We start from the raw sequence: 18594 nt of genomic DNA, 5'->3' as shown, positions 1-18594 counted from the left end.
GGAAGTGACATTTAAACTGAGACCTAACTGATGAAGAGCATGTGAAGGAGTTATCTAGTCACAGTGAGAGCATCATAACAAGCAAGAGGAAGGTGAATAGTAAAGAATGAAATTGGATACTAATCAGGAAACTGGGCATGCAAGATATAGACTGTGGGCTTTATGTTTATAGAAGTGGAAAACCATGATATCATACATGCATACCCCACGGAAAACAAAATCATTACTTGAAATAAAATAAATTGTCAAAAGTTATTAAAATACTATGTAGGTTTATCCTAATCTTATTTCATATGTTATGTTTATGTGTCCTCAACCGAGCACTAAATAATACACATGACACAAGGAGATATACACAGATATGGTAGCAAGGGATATTAATAACTATAAGTGCTCTATATAATTAACAAGAATGGTACAATAAAAATAAAGATGTAACACATATATATAACTTGCTAAATGCACACATGATAGTAGTTTATATAACTAATTTAATGGTAACAGCAACTTTGTAAAGTTGGCACTATTATTACGAGCATTTTAAAGATTAGAAAACTAAGATACAGAAGGTTATACTATTTGTCTAAGTAGTACAAGGGTCCAAAGTGGCTGCAGGGGACAAAACTAGCTAGTCTGGCTCCAGATTCTATTGTTTTTAAGTTAGATTCAGCATCAGCTCTGCCACTTGCAAACTTTGTGAATTTGGACTAATTATTTGTCATCATATTTACTCAACTTTTTTTTATATATAAAATTAGGCTGTAAGCAAGAAATATTTTCAAAGTCATACCTAGCTCTAATATTCAATGACCTATGAAACAATATAAAAAGAGAATTATATCAGGAATACAATTTTTTTCTGTGTTTTTTATTTAAAATCATTTTCTAGGGCCGGCCCCGTGGCTCACTAATACACAGGTCAAAGGGAAGGAATCAGCAGAGAGGAAGAGATTGCTATAGTGAAAGAAATGGAATATTTAGTGCAGTACAGGGATGGGAAGGAGTGGATACTAAAGCGGTGAAGAAGAATCAGACGCATGACAAGAAGATAAGGAAGATTGAAGAGTGAGAGAAATGGAGAGAGGTGGGGTGAGAATCAAAAGATTCAACTTCATATAGGAATTCATCATAATGACTTAAGAGATATGATTATTTAGAGTTACAAAAATATTGTTCAAGTTTAAGGCAGTGATTCTCAAAATTAGCTGCTCTAATATAGAGCTGCTTCATTTTCTTAAATAAAATCTCCTCATGTGACTCTATTATAGGTGGCCAGATCATGTAAACGAAAACATTTCAGGGTGGAGTGAAGACATCACTACTTTTAAAAGTTTTTCAAGTAGAACTCTTATATTCGATTAGGATTGAGAACCTTTGATTTAAGAGAATTGCAAAAGTTTGTAAATAGTGTCTACAGAGTACGAATTGGGTAGTTTGCACCCAATAGTTAAATCTACATCTTCAGAATATTAAAATAGTATATTAAAATCTGCAACTTTGATATAGGGCAATTAGTTTTACCAGAAAACTACCAGTGTGTAAAATGAGACCTTACGACAGTAGAGCATGATGTCCATTAGCATTGTTGTGTAAGAGTTCATCGATGGCCACAAAATGGTCTTTTATGCAGTATAAAATAGGCTGCATGAATAGAAAACAAAACAAAACAAAACTTTTTTCTCTTGCTCTAATAATGTGATTACACTTTAGTTCCAATTATGGAAGTAAAGATGATGCTTGAAGATAGTACTCCTCTAAGTGTGGTTCGTGAGGCATATCTGTGAGAATCACTCTGCTCCCTTTTTCAATGATAAACATAAGAGATACACATAAAGTCAGAAGTCCAATTTATAACTGAGAACTTTTAACAAAGACATGGTTACATCTTTATAATCAACCTGTCTACTTCTTGTAGGAAAGGGTAGCTACTTCATAGTAAGAAAATAGTGTCCTCAAATAATTGAGTATATACTCACATAAGGCCCAAAAAGTCTGATGGCTATGTTGAAAATAACATTATAATCACAGCTTTCAATTAAACCTGTTATCTGAGGTTCTCTGAGCACTCTGGAGAGTGCTCATTGTCACCTTTGTTTCTAACACATTCACCCTTTTTTTTTTTTTTAAATCAAGTTACTAAGTAAAAAGTTAACTAATCTTCTCTTGGGTAAATGGGGAAAGGTCGAATTGATGAGGGGTTGGGGGGGTGGAGCATAGGAACCCTTGAAAGACATTTGAAGATCACATTTCTGAATAATTTTTCTTTGTTTTAAATCTTATCTCCCAATGGGATATTTATTTCTGCTTATTTCTAGGCTCTTGGAGGATATTCTGTAGCCAAGCCATTCTTTCACCACATACTGGGAATAACATGAAAATACTAATTCTAAAGCTTCATTTCTTGGTTTTAAAATAATTTTAAGAATTGCAGGCATATAGACACAAACAAAAATCTCTCTTCATAATCTGCATAGTTCAGGGAAATATATACAATATAAACCTTTAAAAGCAAGGCAAGATCGGTTTTACAAAGAGGTACATAAGGGAAATTAACTTTTGTAGCATGCAAATGCCAGAAATAAGCTTTTGATTCCCTAAGGCAAAAATTTTTGAGATAAAGTTACACCACATAATTGCTTCTTTTTCCTAGTTACACTTTCCAGTTTCTTGCTGGCTTATTTTCTATATAAACTTACTTTCATTTCTAATTATGTTATTATAGAGATGAGAATCAGGTCTAATTAAATAAGAACATGACAATAATTGACATTCCTTTATCTGAATGAACTATACTTCTTTTACCTATGAAAGAGCGCCTCAATAAAGAAAAATGTAGTTCTCTTTGTCCATCAATTGACTAGATATAAAGGTCAATATATTTACACCTTTCCATTCACTCATGTCTTCATTCACTCATTCCTGCTTGTCTTCAGGTCCTCTTTTCTTTTATCCTAAAATAACTATCTATTAAGCATCTCCTATATTAAGCATCTACTCTATGTCAGGCACTATGGATAGATACAGAAGCTATGGATACAGAAATTAATCATAGTTTTGCCCTTAAAACAAATTGAGAAAAACAAATAAATTTCATCAATGCTTCAGATTTCATACCAATATATTAATAAAATGTATTGTGGCAGTTTAAAACCTTTCTCCCCTATTACCACACATACTGCAGAGGATATTCACAGGATATTCACACATGGGATGAATGTTCAGGCGAATTCTCAGTCCCTAGGCTATTATGGCAACCATTTCCATATAACTCAAGAAAGCCTATCTTAATTCATAAATAAAACAGGGATAGCATTGAATCATTTCTAATTTACATTAACAATTAAATGGTGCAAAGTTGGTAATAATTTATCTCCTGAATAAATATTTACTGCATAGGTAATATGTCCATCAAGTGCTGGCTTATAGTGGCAGACAAAGAAGACAGTTGCTGAACTATTGGAGTTTTCAGTTTGAGGTGAGGGAAAGAAAAGTATAAGATAATTTCAGATTGTTATAAGGGCTATGATCTTGATGAGAGACTGATATAGAAAAAGAATGTGTGTGTGTGTGTGTGTGTGTGTGTGTGTGTGTGTGTGTGTGTGTGTGCGCGCGCTCCTGTGTGAATGTGTGAGCTGGGGGACTATTGACGCCAAGCTGTTAGGGAAGTTTTCTCACTATATCATGTTTTGGCTACAAACTACTGTGTTACTGCTCATTTGCAAGTACAGGAACTACTAAGAAAGAATTACGAGGAGCTACACTACCTGCCAAAAACTACTAAGAGATGCTTTCTTTTAAGGAAAATAATTTAGAAGGATAAAAAGCAAGTAATTAAGCCATACATAGAAGGAAAAGAATTGAAAGCAGAGTAAAAAATTAAAAAATGAGAAACCATGCACATTTAGGTAACTGGAATTAGTTCAGTCAGACTGAACTTCTTTGATTTATACTCAGAACAGTGAGAATACAAAAAGATTTTGTGCTAACTTACAATTTATTTAAATGTAATAAGTATAGTTAATGGTAAAAGTAAGACAAATCAAAGACAAAGATTTTGCCTGATTTATATGTTTTCTAAGGCATGATTTACTACCTAATCAAAATTTTTCCTGCTATAATTATTCTATTTTATCCAGGCAACCAACATCAAATGGGATTATCCACTAACTTATTAATGCATCTTTATATTTATCACCAAGAGAAATTTAATCAATTTCTAAAATAGTGCCAAGTAATTTGAAGATTTAAAATACATGTTCAGTATACTAATTAATCATATTCATTATATTAATTTTTTAGGAATCATTTAAACAGGTCAATTAGCTATGTTTATATCTAATAACTAGTTAAGACAACTTTAGAATTCATATTGATATACTTTTTATTTGAAAAGTAAATATAAATGTAAAGCTTTTTAAGCTAAATTATGCAATGCAATAAGTCTGAAATTCATTTTTATTTCTAAAGCAATTTCTTAAGGAGTGCATTGTGTGATGCCCTCGGAAATAACTGCTTTGAGTGTATCCTCATGTGACATGGGCAATTACCTGTATGACACTGTCCCCAGGGCTCATATCTGTGTAAACATAGACATCGTAGGATATTTCAGGGAAAGTTGGAGTGTTATCATTTGCATCCATCACTCGGATATTGATGATAACTGGATCACTTTCTTGTACACCATCAAACGCTGTTATCTTTGGGGATAGAAAAATACACGGAATAGAGAAGTCGTGCAAATATAAGCAGTACAGAATTCACTCTTACAATTTAACAAGTTTCTTATATGTAATTAACAATTTTAAAAGGGTACTAAAATGTTTTGCTGAAAAAAGAAAGAAAAATATAATACTACATACTTTAAAGGTGTTCTGATGTGCTAAGAAGCAAGTATTGAGGATCTTATTCTACTCTTAGTGTATTCAACTCTAGCACATTTTACATAAGCAAAATGTCTTGGAGGTTTAAAGTGGGTCAAAATAACATTGCTGATTCTTATGAGTTAACTGCAATATAATTGTAAAAAATTAAAGTATTCTTTGTTTTTACAGGTTTTTATACAATATAATAGCTACTTGCACAGTCAACATGTTTTTATCAGTCAAGAAAGTAGATGCCCTAGATATATAATATCTTATCCTAGTAATTCACAAAATGGCCATTTTTAGGGACTCATTGGCATTAGTTAATAGGGATATCTTAATTACTTTATCAACATTTTAAGAATGCCTGACAAGCAAAATCAGTGCTGCGATGCCATCATTCTTGTCTAAATGACTTCTGAAATCCACTGTGTACCTAAGTTTTAACTGTCACATAAGGTTTCCTGGAAAATCTGGTCTTCTGCTGTGTAGTCTTCTCTAGAAATAACTCCTATGTAAATCCCACAGCTCGTGATTTTCTATCAGCTCATCTTTCTCCTATATCTGATTTAAGAATTTGGATATAGTTAAAACTTCCTTTTTAGCTGTGTTTACCTCTCAACCCTACTGTACTAGTTGTATATTTTTTCCTATCTGATGATAACTATTTACAATCACACTTTACATTTTCCCCTTTGATTAGCCTAACCCAAGATTTCTCTACCTAAGTACTACTGACATTTTGGGTCAGATGATTCTTTGTTGTGGAGGGCTGTTCTGTGTATTATAAAATGTTTAGCAGCATTCTTTATGTCTACCCACCAGATACGAGTAGCATCCCCTCACAGTCTGACAACCCAAAATGCCTCTAGACATTGACAAATGTTTACTGGAGGAAAAAATTATTCCCTGTTGAGAAACACTGGCTTACCACTATGACAAAATTTAAAATGCAGTAGCAACAACCACAAAAAAAATAAATAAATAAATAAAGGAAATAATTCTGTATTTTGTGGATTCTAGTTTATATCTCAATTTAAGTCATTTATGAGTCCATGGTGAAGAATGAAATTCCCAATTCATTGTTTTCATACTGAAAAGCATGTTTCTTCTGTGGGGAACAATGTTCATACAGCTATATGAGCCCAAACTTAGAAAAGTAGAAATACATGCGAAGTCTTTTTTGTTATTGATATTCTCTCTGGTATTACTTGAAAATATTGTATTTTTCTCCTGAAGACATTGACCTTTTTAGTTTTGAACAGACATCTCTTTCAGTTACACACATCCATATATATGAACATGAAATCTCCTTACCGAAAAGGTATAAGTTTGCTGTTCTTCCCTGTCCACTGGTTGAACTAAGGTGAGGTAGCGAGTGATACCAGTCTGTGTGACAGTGAAGACTGAGGTGTAATCATTCAGAAACAGGTGAAGCTCTGGGTCTTTTGTCTTCAAGAAAAAAAAAAATGTCATTATGTAACATGATGAATAAATCATGCAGCTATTTAGTTCATTACCTGAAAATTAATTTTTGAAATTTAGTACACAAATATACATTTGTCTAAAGAACTTCTAAAGAAAAGAGAGGTTTAAATAGATATTTACTCATAAATGAGATAAACTATCCAAAAGACAATGACCCATATTGTGTAATACAAAATAATGGAATAAATATTAGTACAAGGAGTCTCAAAGAGTTCATGGAAAGACTATTATCTTTAAATTCTATTTTTCCACAAACCTTTTGAAGTAGCCATGTATAATTAATGTGAAAAAGAGGAGGAAAAAGAAAGAAAACAACCCAATTGAATATGTTCTTACTGGTTGTTTAATATCAATATTTTCTAGAACTTTACTGGACTAGAAAAATAATAAATAAAAACAGAAAAAGAAAATTGGAGCCCAGAATTTTAGCTATAGGATTTTATAAGTCCTTCATTTATAGTAATAAACTGCACATATGTATGTTACCATCCTGTTCTCACTTATAATGCAAAATAAAAATGAAATTGCTTATGTATATTATTCATTACCTCTAAATATCAGGCATGATCTTTCTCATTTTAATGTTGTCAAGATTCTCCAAAGGGAAACATAGCGTTTAATTTAATTAAAATATTTCAGATGATTTGATTGAAAATACACATGAATTTAGCACATGTGCCTGATAAAAGAGTCTAGATAAAAGTCATAATACTTAAGCATGAGAGGATTTCAAAAGTTCAGACTAAGAGATAATTAACTCAACATTGGAAACCCTTCATTGCACCCCTGAAAGATAAGACATTATTCTCTGCAATTCAGAGAAAGAGCAAAGACAAATTAGGATGGTATGGATTGGTGTGTGCATAATGGGAAAGAAAGGTGGTGGTGCAAGTAAAAAGGGAATATTGAAAACAGCAGACTATCAGGAAGGCTATGAAAAACAGAAAAAGAGATTATATGGGAGGTAAGGTGTTTTTATAGATTATGGTACCTTTTAAAATATGATGCATAGTATGATGTGAAATGCATTTTAACATTATAGGACACTTTTCTATTTGTGGTATCAAGGGCTGAGGACAAAACTGAGAGTAGAAAATTGTTAAGCATGTGTTAATTTGAAAAGAAATAAAACATTTTAAAAAATTTCTATGTAAAAGTGAGAAAGCTGAAATGGCACTACTATAATAAAAAGTGGACATGATTTGATCCCCATTATACTTAAATGCATACATCTTTTAAAAGCTGCAATACGTGTACATTTCAAATAATTTGAATGCATGCTTTCATTTGAACCTGAAACAATTTATGTATTCATAATATTCTGTGGTAGCTTCCGTGTTCAGGATTTTGATTTAAAGTCAGTGTGTTACATTTATCTTGAACAATTAAGAAAATAGGTAATAATTTTCACTGGTCTTTTATAAAATGGTCAAAGATATTAAGAGATAAAAGTCAGGAGGCTTTACACTGATATTTTCAGAAATTTCAGTTTTCATTTCACTGTCATGAGCCCAATTACTCAGAATGATTACAAAGTGGGGTATTTTGGTTAATCAAATATGTTAGTTAATAAAAAATTAAGTTATTTGTCCATAAAAGGAAGTTATAAGATGCATATAACTAAACATATTTTGAACCACAGTTTTGAGGATTCTTGTTATTTTGTTACATTTTAGATTCAATTCTGATGAAATTTGAATATGACTTTAGAGATGATAAAAATGTTACTTCACATGAAGTTTTAGGCAATAAAAAAAGTAGGAGTGTCTGCCATTTTTTTTTTTTTTTTAGTGTTTATCCTTTGATTTTACCCAGTCACTAAGCTTTTCAATTCATACGTTTTTTTTGTTTGTTTGTTTGTTTTCTCTCAGTGTACCAGCGATGATGCCATTTAAGATGTATTGTTTTGCACATACCTTTAGGCCCTAGTAACACAAGCTGAGCAAATTTTACTATGTGACTTGCCTACCAAATACTTATTTCTTTTCTTTTGTTTAAATCCCTTCCATCATTCTCTATTTCCTTAGTACCTTAATCCTTTCTTAGTTTCTTTTCTTCCACTTAACTGTAGGTGTATTCATTTATACATTCACCATATTTTTAAGCATTTTTGTATGTCAGGGTATTGTAATGTAATCCTGCAATGACTGTTGGGACGTGAACCAGCATGTACATATGTGACTATATTATAATAGCTTGTGTCACAAACAACCCATTTTGTTTTACCAATTTTATGAAAAGTCCCCAAATTTTTCTTGTTAAATGCTTCCTTTTTGAAGGTGATATACACATCGATACTCCATAAACAGACTCTGTCATATTAGATAACTAAAGACATTAAAGACTTTTTGATAGCTTAAATGTATCAACCTCTTGAGTCCTTTTATAATAACTAGCTGCAGACTAAGATAACATTTCCCAGACCTGCAGATTATTTGTTTAATGTGGAGATAATGTATTACATAAATCTAGCACTATAGCTGACATATTATAGTTCATCATAGTCTGTTTTGCACAGTTAAACTTGATTAAAAAATAACTCTTCGAAATTTATGTTTATCCACTCATCTGATGATGGACATTTGGGCTGGTTCCAGCTCTTGGCTATTGTAAAGAGTGCTGCGATGAACATTGATATGTAAAATGTGGTACATCTACACAATGGAATACTACTCAGCTATAAAAATGAATGAAATACTGACATTTGCAACAACATGGATGGACCTCGAGAGAATTATATTAAGTGAAACAAGTCAGGCACAGAAAGAGAAATACCACATGTTCTCACTGATTGGTGGGAGCTAAAAATTAATATATAAATTCACACACACACACACACACACTCACACACACAATACCGGGGGGGGGGGGAAGAAGATATAACAACCACAATTACTTGAAGTTGATACGACAAGCAAACAGAAAGGACATTGTTGGGGGGGAGGGGGGGAGGGAGAAGGTAGGGAGGTTTTGGTGATGGGGAGCAATAATCAGCCACAATGTATATCGACAAAATAAAATGTAAAAAAAAAAAAAGAAAAAAGAAAAGAAAAGTCAAAAAAAAAAGAAATTTATGTTTATTTAAGTTCATAGCCTTTTATATGTAGGTGAGGACACTTCAAAAAATTGTGGAAAATAGAATTAGATAATATGAATCTTTCCTTGAACTTGTATATAACATACATGTTGGTGAATACCCTGGTATTTCTTTAAGTACTAAAATTCAAAAAGACATATTTGAAAGCGTTCAGCAAATTATCACTAAGTGTTTAATATGTTTATTTATATTTATTTTTTATTGGAACATAGTTGGTTATACATACCTGTAGGGTACAGCATTGATTATTAATACCTGTGTGCAATATGTGATGATCAAATCAGGATAATTTGTACACTCTCCATTATAAAATGTAATCAATTTTCATCACCCTTTACCAATTCCTCCTTTTCCCCCTTTCTCCTTCCCCTTTTCTTCCCCTCATAACCTCAGTTATGAATACGTTTCCTTCTCTTAAAAGTTCAACATATTATTGTGATTGTTGTATCTTTCTTTCACTTTTTATTAATTTTTTTATTGTTTTTTTTATTAGCTCCCACATATAAGTGAGGATATGTTCTATTTCCCTTTCTGTGCTTGGCTTATTTCACTTAACATAATTTTATATATGTTCATCCATGTGTTAGATTTATTTCTAAGGATAATATTAATTTTAGATATAGTATGAATATTCAAAAAAGTACACCATATAATTTTATACATTTTATGAAAATTTTATGTAATTTCAACGTAAAATTTCAATGGACACATGTAAATACCAACAAAACTACTGTTTTGATTGACAATATTTACAGTTAAAGATTTTGCTGTTCTTGACAAACAACTTCAGGTATATCAAATTTTTGGTAAGAAATAATGGGCATATCACATTTCCTTCTCATAAATTTCTTTTAAAACTTAAATTCTGTCTTTGCCTACTGCCTATACAGTATAGATTTCAAAAATCTATTTGAATTTTACATTACTATAATTGAGAACTCAAGTTCAGTCAACATTTCTATATTTGTAAAACCTCTCATCTTGTAAGAGTTCCGTGCTCCTAAGTTTTATGGACTAGAATATGAATGACAAAAATGCTTTGGATTAAAATTCTAATAAAGGCAGTATCTAGTATGCAGTCACTGTATTTATAAATTTATTTAAAATAAATATTAGTGTTCTAAATCAATATGTACACAGAGAATTGATTAACAAATGTTCTTTTTTTTCCCTTGGCATAAAGTAATACCTATTTTACCCTAAAATATCATTCGGGAAGTATGGTATATTACTTCAGATTACTACGGTATTTTCTGAGAGTGTAAAATAAACTCTGATATACAGTCATAACAAAGAACAAAATACATGCAAAAGTAAATGTATACATAAATAGAAAGAAAATGAAACTTATGAATGTAAAACAAAAATATCCCATCATATAGAAGAGCTTTGTACAAATATGGCAGTCTACTGGATTTGAAACCAATTTGAAACTTCTAATTTGAATAAAAATATGATATAACACACACAGAAATCATATCCATGCTCATATATGCATCCATTTAACACAGAAATATATACATACGTATACACACACACATATGTGCATATATATATGTATGCATACTTATGTGCATACATATAAATAATAAAGCATACCCAAAAAAAGAACACAAAATTTCATCTTGTCTGCCAATTTTAATTAATTGGCAGTAGTTGCCTGATGAACTTAGCTCAAAAGGGTTCAACCCCAAACACAGAATTGTTTAAAAAGAATGCCATAATGAATTACTAAAGTCTGTCATAGACTAAGAAAGCATTTAGTAATTAAATCATCTTTGTCTAAGTTCACAATGAAATTTGGATTCTACAAAATTTCAAGTACTATAACCAATAATATGATGTAAAAATATTTCAGTTTGTATAAAGTAATTATAGCTGTTTTACAAGTGATAATAAAGTAATGATTACTTGTTTTAGTGGAAAACAAAAAGAACAAGGAAATGAACCACAGCAATTAACAAAGGAACAATCACAAAATTAATGCCTAGTACCTACAGGAACTCCACCAGATGGAACCTATATGAAAATTAGACGTGAAATAAAAACAAATATAAATGATCACAACTGTATATATGACATATAAATGTATAATAGTAGAAAATTTTTAAAATAACTATTTTCTAGTAGATTTAAATTATTAACTTTTTCCAAAGTGTATATAATAACTTTTTGCTTAATATTTTGACATGCATAGGATGAAATAATAATATTCATAAAGCAAGTACATAATACCCTTAAGAGTATATGAAAATACATTTCAAAGATTCCTTTATTTTGAAACAATAACACTCTATGCAGGGAAATTAATTGACACGGAATTATAAGTAAATCATTGTTTCTTTACAAGCCAAATGGATAACTTTTGTTAATTATTGTTTCCTGGTTATTTTTTGGTAATCGGAATTCATAATCAGCTTTTAGGGACTTTGACACTGAAAACATGGTTGTATCCGATATGTCTTTTAAATACCTTGTGCATTTCCTACTGTTCTTATACTGTGAACTATTTTGAAACTATGATGTAGTAAGACTACCTTGAAAAGCAGATAAACGTAAGTGATGCATATGTATATATACACACATACATACACATATCTGCATATGTGTATATCTATATATCCATAAAAAAGTAACATTGATACAAATGTTTCTGTGTACTTTTGTTTTCAGTTTTACTGTGACCCTTATGATTTCTTCTTACTCAAAATCTATACTGCAAATAACATCACAATTAAGCAGTCCCGGCTACTAATTCTTAAATCTTTTTCCCACTTTCCACTGAATTGAAGGAAGAAATACAACTTAATTTTTGGACAAATGGATCCATATTGGTCTCCTTCTTGTCATGTTCCTTCTGGCATAGCTAACCTTGAAGTAACTCATGACAGCCAATCCATGCAGTGATAATGCCTCTTTTCATGCTTGAGTCTCTTAATCTCCATTTCTACTGGTGACACCTGTATAAGGTGACATGTCAATGTCTCTTTATGCTGATTATTTTCACTATTATGACTGTCAAATACAGCTAGATTTTACCATGTAACACAAATTATGCCTGTGAACTATAAGAGCCTTGAAATTTTCTTTTGTTAATACAGATCTTTAAATACCTTAGCAACAAACTCTTCTGCTATATAAAAATAAAGAATGGCAGGCCTGGAAAAAGAGATGATTCAGAAGAAGATAAATCCATCTTCAAACATATTAGTGACTATTTCACAGATTTTTTCTGGGTGCGGGCATATGGAAAAGTTAAGGAATAACGAGTGAGTTACAAGAAGGCTGGTTTCAGCTCAGTATGATGAGGAGCTGTCTAAGAATTAGAGTTAACCAGCCAAGAAATGGGCCATATTGTGAAATAGTTAGTTCAGAATCATTAGAATTTTTGAAGCATATGTTAGAGATCCTTATGTCTTCAATCATATCTGAATTTAGTAGTTCCTGAAGAATTACTAAAATCTATTAAACGCTGGTAAATATGTTAGGTATTCAGGATACAAAAAGTATTAAGATACACGGCCTATCCTCAAGAGATTTAAACTCAATGCAGGAGAAAGGTATATATTGCAAAACTGGAAGGATAACATTAGAGTAATTCACAGAGGTGGACATGTAACTCAACTTAGACAATGAATACTTCAGAAAAGATTCTTGAACGAGGGAATGCCTGACTAAATTCTAAACACTAAGTATAAGTAATCCAAGCCAGTCTGTGTAATGAAAGATGAAAGATTTCAAATCATAGAAAATGTCCCAAAGATAATTAGGTAAGATGCACCTTGGCATATGCAGAAAACTGCAAGTCATTGCTAAACGTAACAGGAGAAGAACGTTTTGGAAATTAAGGCCGCAAAAATGTTCAAGTACAAAGATACAGAAAGCCATGTACCTAAGTCTGAATTTTCTCCTGTAAAGAATTAGGCACAAAAGTATATCAGGCAGCAGTGTGATATAGTGAGATTTGAGCTTTTAAATAAATCATTCTAGTGGCTGAGTGAAAAATGAATTTGAAAAGAAACAAAAGGTAACAAACATATCCAGAGATAATTCTAGTAAAAGACTGTTAGGGTAGTGGTTTTAAAGATGAAGAGGAAAAAAAAGATTCAAGAAACAAATGGGTTACGAAACAAAAGAGCTTGAAGATTTCTAAGTTGTGGTGAGTAGAGGACATAAAAATTAAGGAAGACTCCAAAGTTTCTAGCTTGAGTGTCTCAGTGAAGTGTTACATCAATTTCTGGGGAATTAGTTTTAGGAGTACATTTTACATATAGTAGGAAGATGAATAAAACTATCTCTAATATTCTATAAATTTATTTAAATTACAGATATACAGAAACTGTATAAGATATTTTAGAAACCTTTGTCACTAGGAGATTAGATGTACTTGTTCACTTTCTGGACACCTAATGATACTCATTCCCTATAGATAATTTTAGAAAGAAGTTGGGTCTATAATAAACAAGTGACCAGATGTCTAATTACTGGAAATTTTTACCAAATATTTTAATCATGCCACTCTCCATATACATGACATCGTCTTAGTGAAATGATCTCTCCATGCATGTCTTCACTAGCCCCAATTGAACATGAGACCAAGGCAGCAATGATTGCTACCGTGTAGCTGATTGAACTAGAGGGGCACCTGGTGAATATGAGCCTCACAATGTAACACAGCTATTACATGGCAGAACTAGGAGTCAAACCTAGAGCTGTCTTAAAGTCCTAAATCCTAACCACCCATCCCTTGGAAACATCTCAGAGCATTTAGTAGGCATTGCAGATCTCCAAGAGTAGAATTTCAAGTAGTGTTTCCCAAAAGTTTTAGATCCAAAATTTCTCTCCACTCCAGTTCATCATTGCCTGTGAGCCCTACTGTCTTTTATAAAGTTTGTTAGATCACAATTTAGCATTTGTAATTTTAAAGTGAAGAGACAATACAGACAAGTAAGTGCCCATACGAGCAAGCATCAGCCTTAGTGTGCAACCATTATATAACATAAATACATTCAGCAAGTATAAATACATAAGTTTTGCTATTGTGTAAAAACGAAAACTGCATGACTTTAGGATTTGGCTTTTTCTAACCACTGTGTCCTTGAAGGTATTACGTGTACTAGCAAAACTTTCAATTTGACCCATCATTACTTAAAGTATGAGTATATATTCAATTGAAAAACAAAATAAAATCCACACCAAAATTTGTGGGACGTCTCCAGGCTTGCAAAATGTATTAGCTTAGCTTAGGATAAAACTTATAAAGGTGTCTGTGGGTGTTTTCTAGTGAGGATTCACTAAGTGAAAGATTGTTTTTCCTTGTGACTCATGAAACCCATAAAATTTGAGGGGATCCCTAAACCACCAGAGCCGGTAAATAAAATTGTGTGTGTGTGTGTCTTTCTAAGAAGAAAGCCTATAGAGTTAATCAACTATCATTATAGTCAGATTATAGTCAGAGTATATAAAATATGTAGGATAGGGGCTATCTAGACTAATGCTTAATATCAAGGAGTTTGTTTCCCGTAGACCTTGGCTCAATGTCCGGCTCTACCATATACTAAGTCTGTGATCATAGTAAGGCATTTAAAATAGCTTCAGTGTTCCCTTCTGTAATATGAGAAATTGCATCTGTTTGCTGTAGGATTTAAGAGAACTAATGTAAGACAAAGCATTTACTATATTGTCTGGCACATACTGAGAACTCAGTGACAATTAGCTATTGTTAAAACTTGTGATATGAGAAGAGATGGAAAAAAAAACAACAACAACAGTGAGACTAAGAAGGACAAAAAAGGTGGGATAGAAGAAGAAAAGAAAAAAATAGGAGCTTTGAAGAGTAAAATAAAAATCTGGTGGGAAGAGATGAAATGCCCAAAATACCCACAAGAGTTGCCACAGCCTCTGCTCAGGGTCACAACATTTCTTCAGAAAAGCAAAAAAAAAAAAAAAAAAAAAAAAAAAAGGAAAGAAAAAAATCTGATCTGAAAGTTCCCTCTTAGTTTACTAAAGAGGTGATAAAGCTCTGTGTGATGAGATATTCGGGATGTTCTAGAGTTGAGTTGTCCAGATAGAAACATGTGACTATTTATATTTAAATTCACTAAAATTAAAATACAAAATTTATGTTTTTAGTTCTTCGCATTTCAAGTACTTATTAGCCACATATGACTAGTGGCTGCTGTATTGGACAGCACAACAACAGAACACTTCCATCATCACAGAAAGTTCTATCAGACCCAGCTGTTGAAGTGGGAGAAATCGCTGTCACTATTATTTTAAGTTTCCAGTGACAGAAATAAAACAATGCAAAAAAATTATATGTGTACACACACACATGTACATGTATGGAAATACTGTGGCAGTCTGCAGAATAAAAAGCAAATCTTTAGGGATTGGAACAGCTCTGGGTTCATAATTTTAAAAACAGGGACCCAACAGGCCTGTCTTCTCTGCGTGTGTCTCTCTGGCTTCATTCTCTCCCACTGACAATGGCTTTCTCTGTGATGTCAGCAAACTTGGCTACAAGGGCTTCAGATTTATTTCTACTTCTTCAATACATCAAGTCGAAGTCTTCCAGCTCCTTCTCCACACCCCCTTTCCCAATACATTTCTGGTAGGACTCAGGCTGGCCTGGTATAGATTTTCTGTCCACTCTTGCTAAGGATGTAAATGCTCCAATGTTCCCATCCTGGACCATTTCCCACTCATGCAGGTAGTGTTGATAACAACAAAAACAGAGGACAATGATGTGTGAAGGACTGTCAGCATCAGCACAGCCACTGGCACAAGTGTGAGTGAGTCAGCTGCCCCTCAGTGTGTTTTCTTTAATAACACACCACCAGACTGAATGAAAAATCTGCCAAGAACACACTGCAGGGCTGCCTCAAAGATTTTTATACTCATTTAGCAATGCCATTATTTTGTCCTAATCAGCAATTATATAAAACAGTTTTCAACCTATAATAATACAAAAGATTGCCCTGGTGATTTAGCAAACCCCAAGTGAAACATTCATTTTCTTCCATTTACTGAATATCTGAAAACTGAAAAAGAACAGTTATTAAATTCATGCATTTTTTTTAATATCCTTGACATGGAATTAAATTATAATACTAAGACTCATTTATACTGACTTTTTTCATTATTTTAGTTTATGTAGCCATATCTTGTAATAATTCCTAGTAACATAAATATAGCAATAGATGTGTTAAAATAGAAGAGCAAAAATACATGTTTAACTTACGTCTTCTATGTCTTTGTCCAAAGCTACAATTTTTAAAGGAGTGGTCAAATTTTGACTGTCAGAAATGGTTGCTCCCACTGGGGCAGACTCCAGGATATAGCCTTGATAACTGGGCTTTGTAAAATATGGGCTCTGATTGTTTTCATCCAGTATTTCAATATGCAGACTGGCAAAAGCAGGAAGAGGATGGCCATTGTCCTGTTCAGCCTAAGAAAGAAAAAAAAAAGGTTAAAAAATTACATGTTATGGAGTCCTTTTGGAGCATCAATTTTCAAGTTATATATAGGGAGTCTCTTTTTAGCTACTATCATTACAGAAAGAAAAATGCTTTAAAGGGTCATTATAAAACATAAATGAGGAAATGAAAATCCAGAGAGGCTTAATCAATTGCTTGATCTCCTGTCTTCAAGCTCAATGCATATTTAAAAAAAAAATACTGCAATGAATTATTGCAATTGTTATTGCACACAGTAAGGAGAGAGAACTGTATTCAAATAGTTAGACAAAAAATAAATGAGGATATTTGAGTGAATTACTGATAAAATATTTAAATAAAAGATGAAGACAGAAAAAGATTTATAACCCAAATAAAGTCTCTACTTATTTTTGTCTCTTTTATGTCTTCTCATTCCACAATCTCTGCTATAGTCTGGATGTTTGTGTACCCTCAAAGTTCATATGTTGAAATCCTAACTCCCAAGGTGATAGCATTAAGAAGTGGGGCCTTTGGGAAGTGATAAGGTCACCAAAGCAGAGCCTTCATGAATGGAATGAGTGCCCTAATAAAAGAGTCCCGAGAGAGATCTTTTGCTTCTTCTTCCACCCTGTGAGGACATAGCAAGAAAGACACTTCTAGAAGGAAGTGGGCTTTTACCATAAACCAAATCTGCCAGAGCCTTGATCTTGAACTTCCCAACCTACAGAACTGAAACAGATGTTTGTTGTTTATTAGCCACTCAGTTTATGGTATGCTGCTATAGCAGTCCAAACAGACTATGACAATACCCAAATAATTCATAGTTCTATAAAAAGTTAAAAGATTAAGTCTATATTTATTTCCCAATGAAAGCCCCTAAAAGCATCCTATAAAGGACAAAAGTAATTTCATTGTAACGTTTTAGTAGCTATGGGATTTCAAATATTACTTAACCAGAAATACGCTACTGAAATAAAATTAATATTCATGTATTATTATATGTGTGCCTTTTTTTTACCTCCTCCGATGTTTAAGACATTGATAATAATTTCTATTTCTAATAAGTTTTCTTAGGAAATCTATCACATGGTCACATTACGAACGGGGAAACACCAACCCTAGACTTTCTGTTTCTTAAAAAATGTATCTTACTATATAAAAATTAAAAAGTTTCAGGGAAGATTTTATCACAACTAACTTCTAGAAAATTTCCTCCAAGCTTTAAGAAAAACCATTAATAAAATTCAATAGTATATATATTTATTGAAATGGATTCGAATTATCTGTCATTAATTTTCATTCATATGCTTTCACCCTTGTTAGAATATCATCAAGTCGAAGGTATACCTGTTTCCCAATGTTCATCGCAGCACTCTTTACAATAGCCAAGAGTTGGAACCAGCCCAAATGCCCATCATCGGATGAGTGGATACGGAAAATGTGGTACATCTACACAATGGAATACTTACTCAGCTATAAAAACGAATGAAATACTGCCATTTGCAACAACATGGATGGACCTTGAGAGAATTATATTAAGTGAAACAAGTCAGGCACAGAAAGAGAAATACCACATGTTCTCACTTATTGGTGGGAGCTAAAAATTAATATATAAATTCACACACACACACACATACAGACACACACACACACAAACCGGGGTGGGGGGAAGAAGATATAACAACCACAATTATTTGAAGTTGATATG

General features: G+C 32.4%; 1 protein-coding gene across 10 annotated transcripts in view; it reads right to left on the bottom strand.

Annotated features, from left to right (window-relative positions):
- Nucleotides 1-18594, bottom strand: part of PCDH15 (protocadherin related 15) — an 801855-nt gene that overhangs the window by 339350 nt on the left and 443911 nt on the right. For 8 of the 10 annotated variants that reach the window (XM_063103018.1, XM_063103019.1, XM_063103017.1 and 5 more), the window contains 3 exons: nucleotides 16691-16897; nucleotides 6180-6314; nucleotides 4548-4697 (listed from right to left, as the gene is read on the bottom strand). In XM_063103018.1, the coding sequence (XP_062959088.1) occupies nucleotides 4548-4697; nucleotides 6180-6314; nucleotides 16691-16897 (492 nt within the window). Of the gene's footprint in view, nucleotides 1-4547; nucleotides 4698-6179; nucleotides 6315-11445; nucleotides 11467-16690; nucleotides 16898-18594 lie in introns of all 10 variants that reach the window. The other 2 variants (XM_063103015.1, XM_063103016.1) reach the window with 1 other exon arrangement.

Source organism: Cynocephalus volans, chromosome 7, assembly GCF_027409185.1.
Source record: "Cynocephalus volans isolate mCynVol1 chromosome 7, mCynVol1.pri, whole genome shotgun sequence".
Taxonomy (NCBI): Eukaryota; Metazoa; Chordata; class Mammalia; order Dermoptera; family Cynocephalidae; genus Cynocephalus; species Cynocephalus volans.
This window is presented reverse-complemented; position numbering and strand designations above follow the sequence as displayed.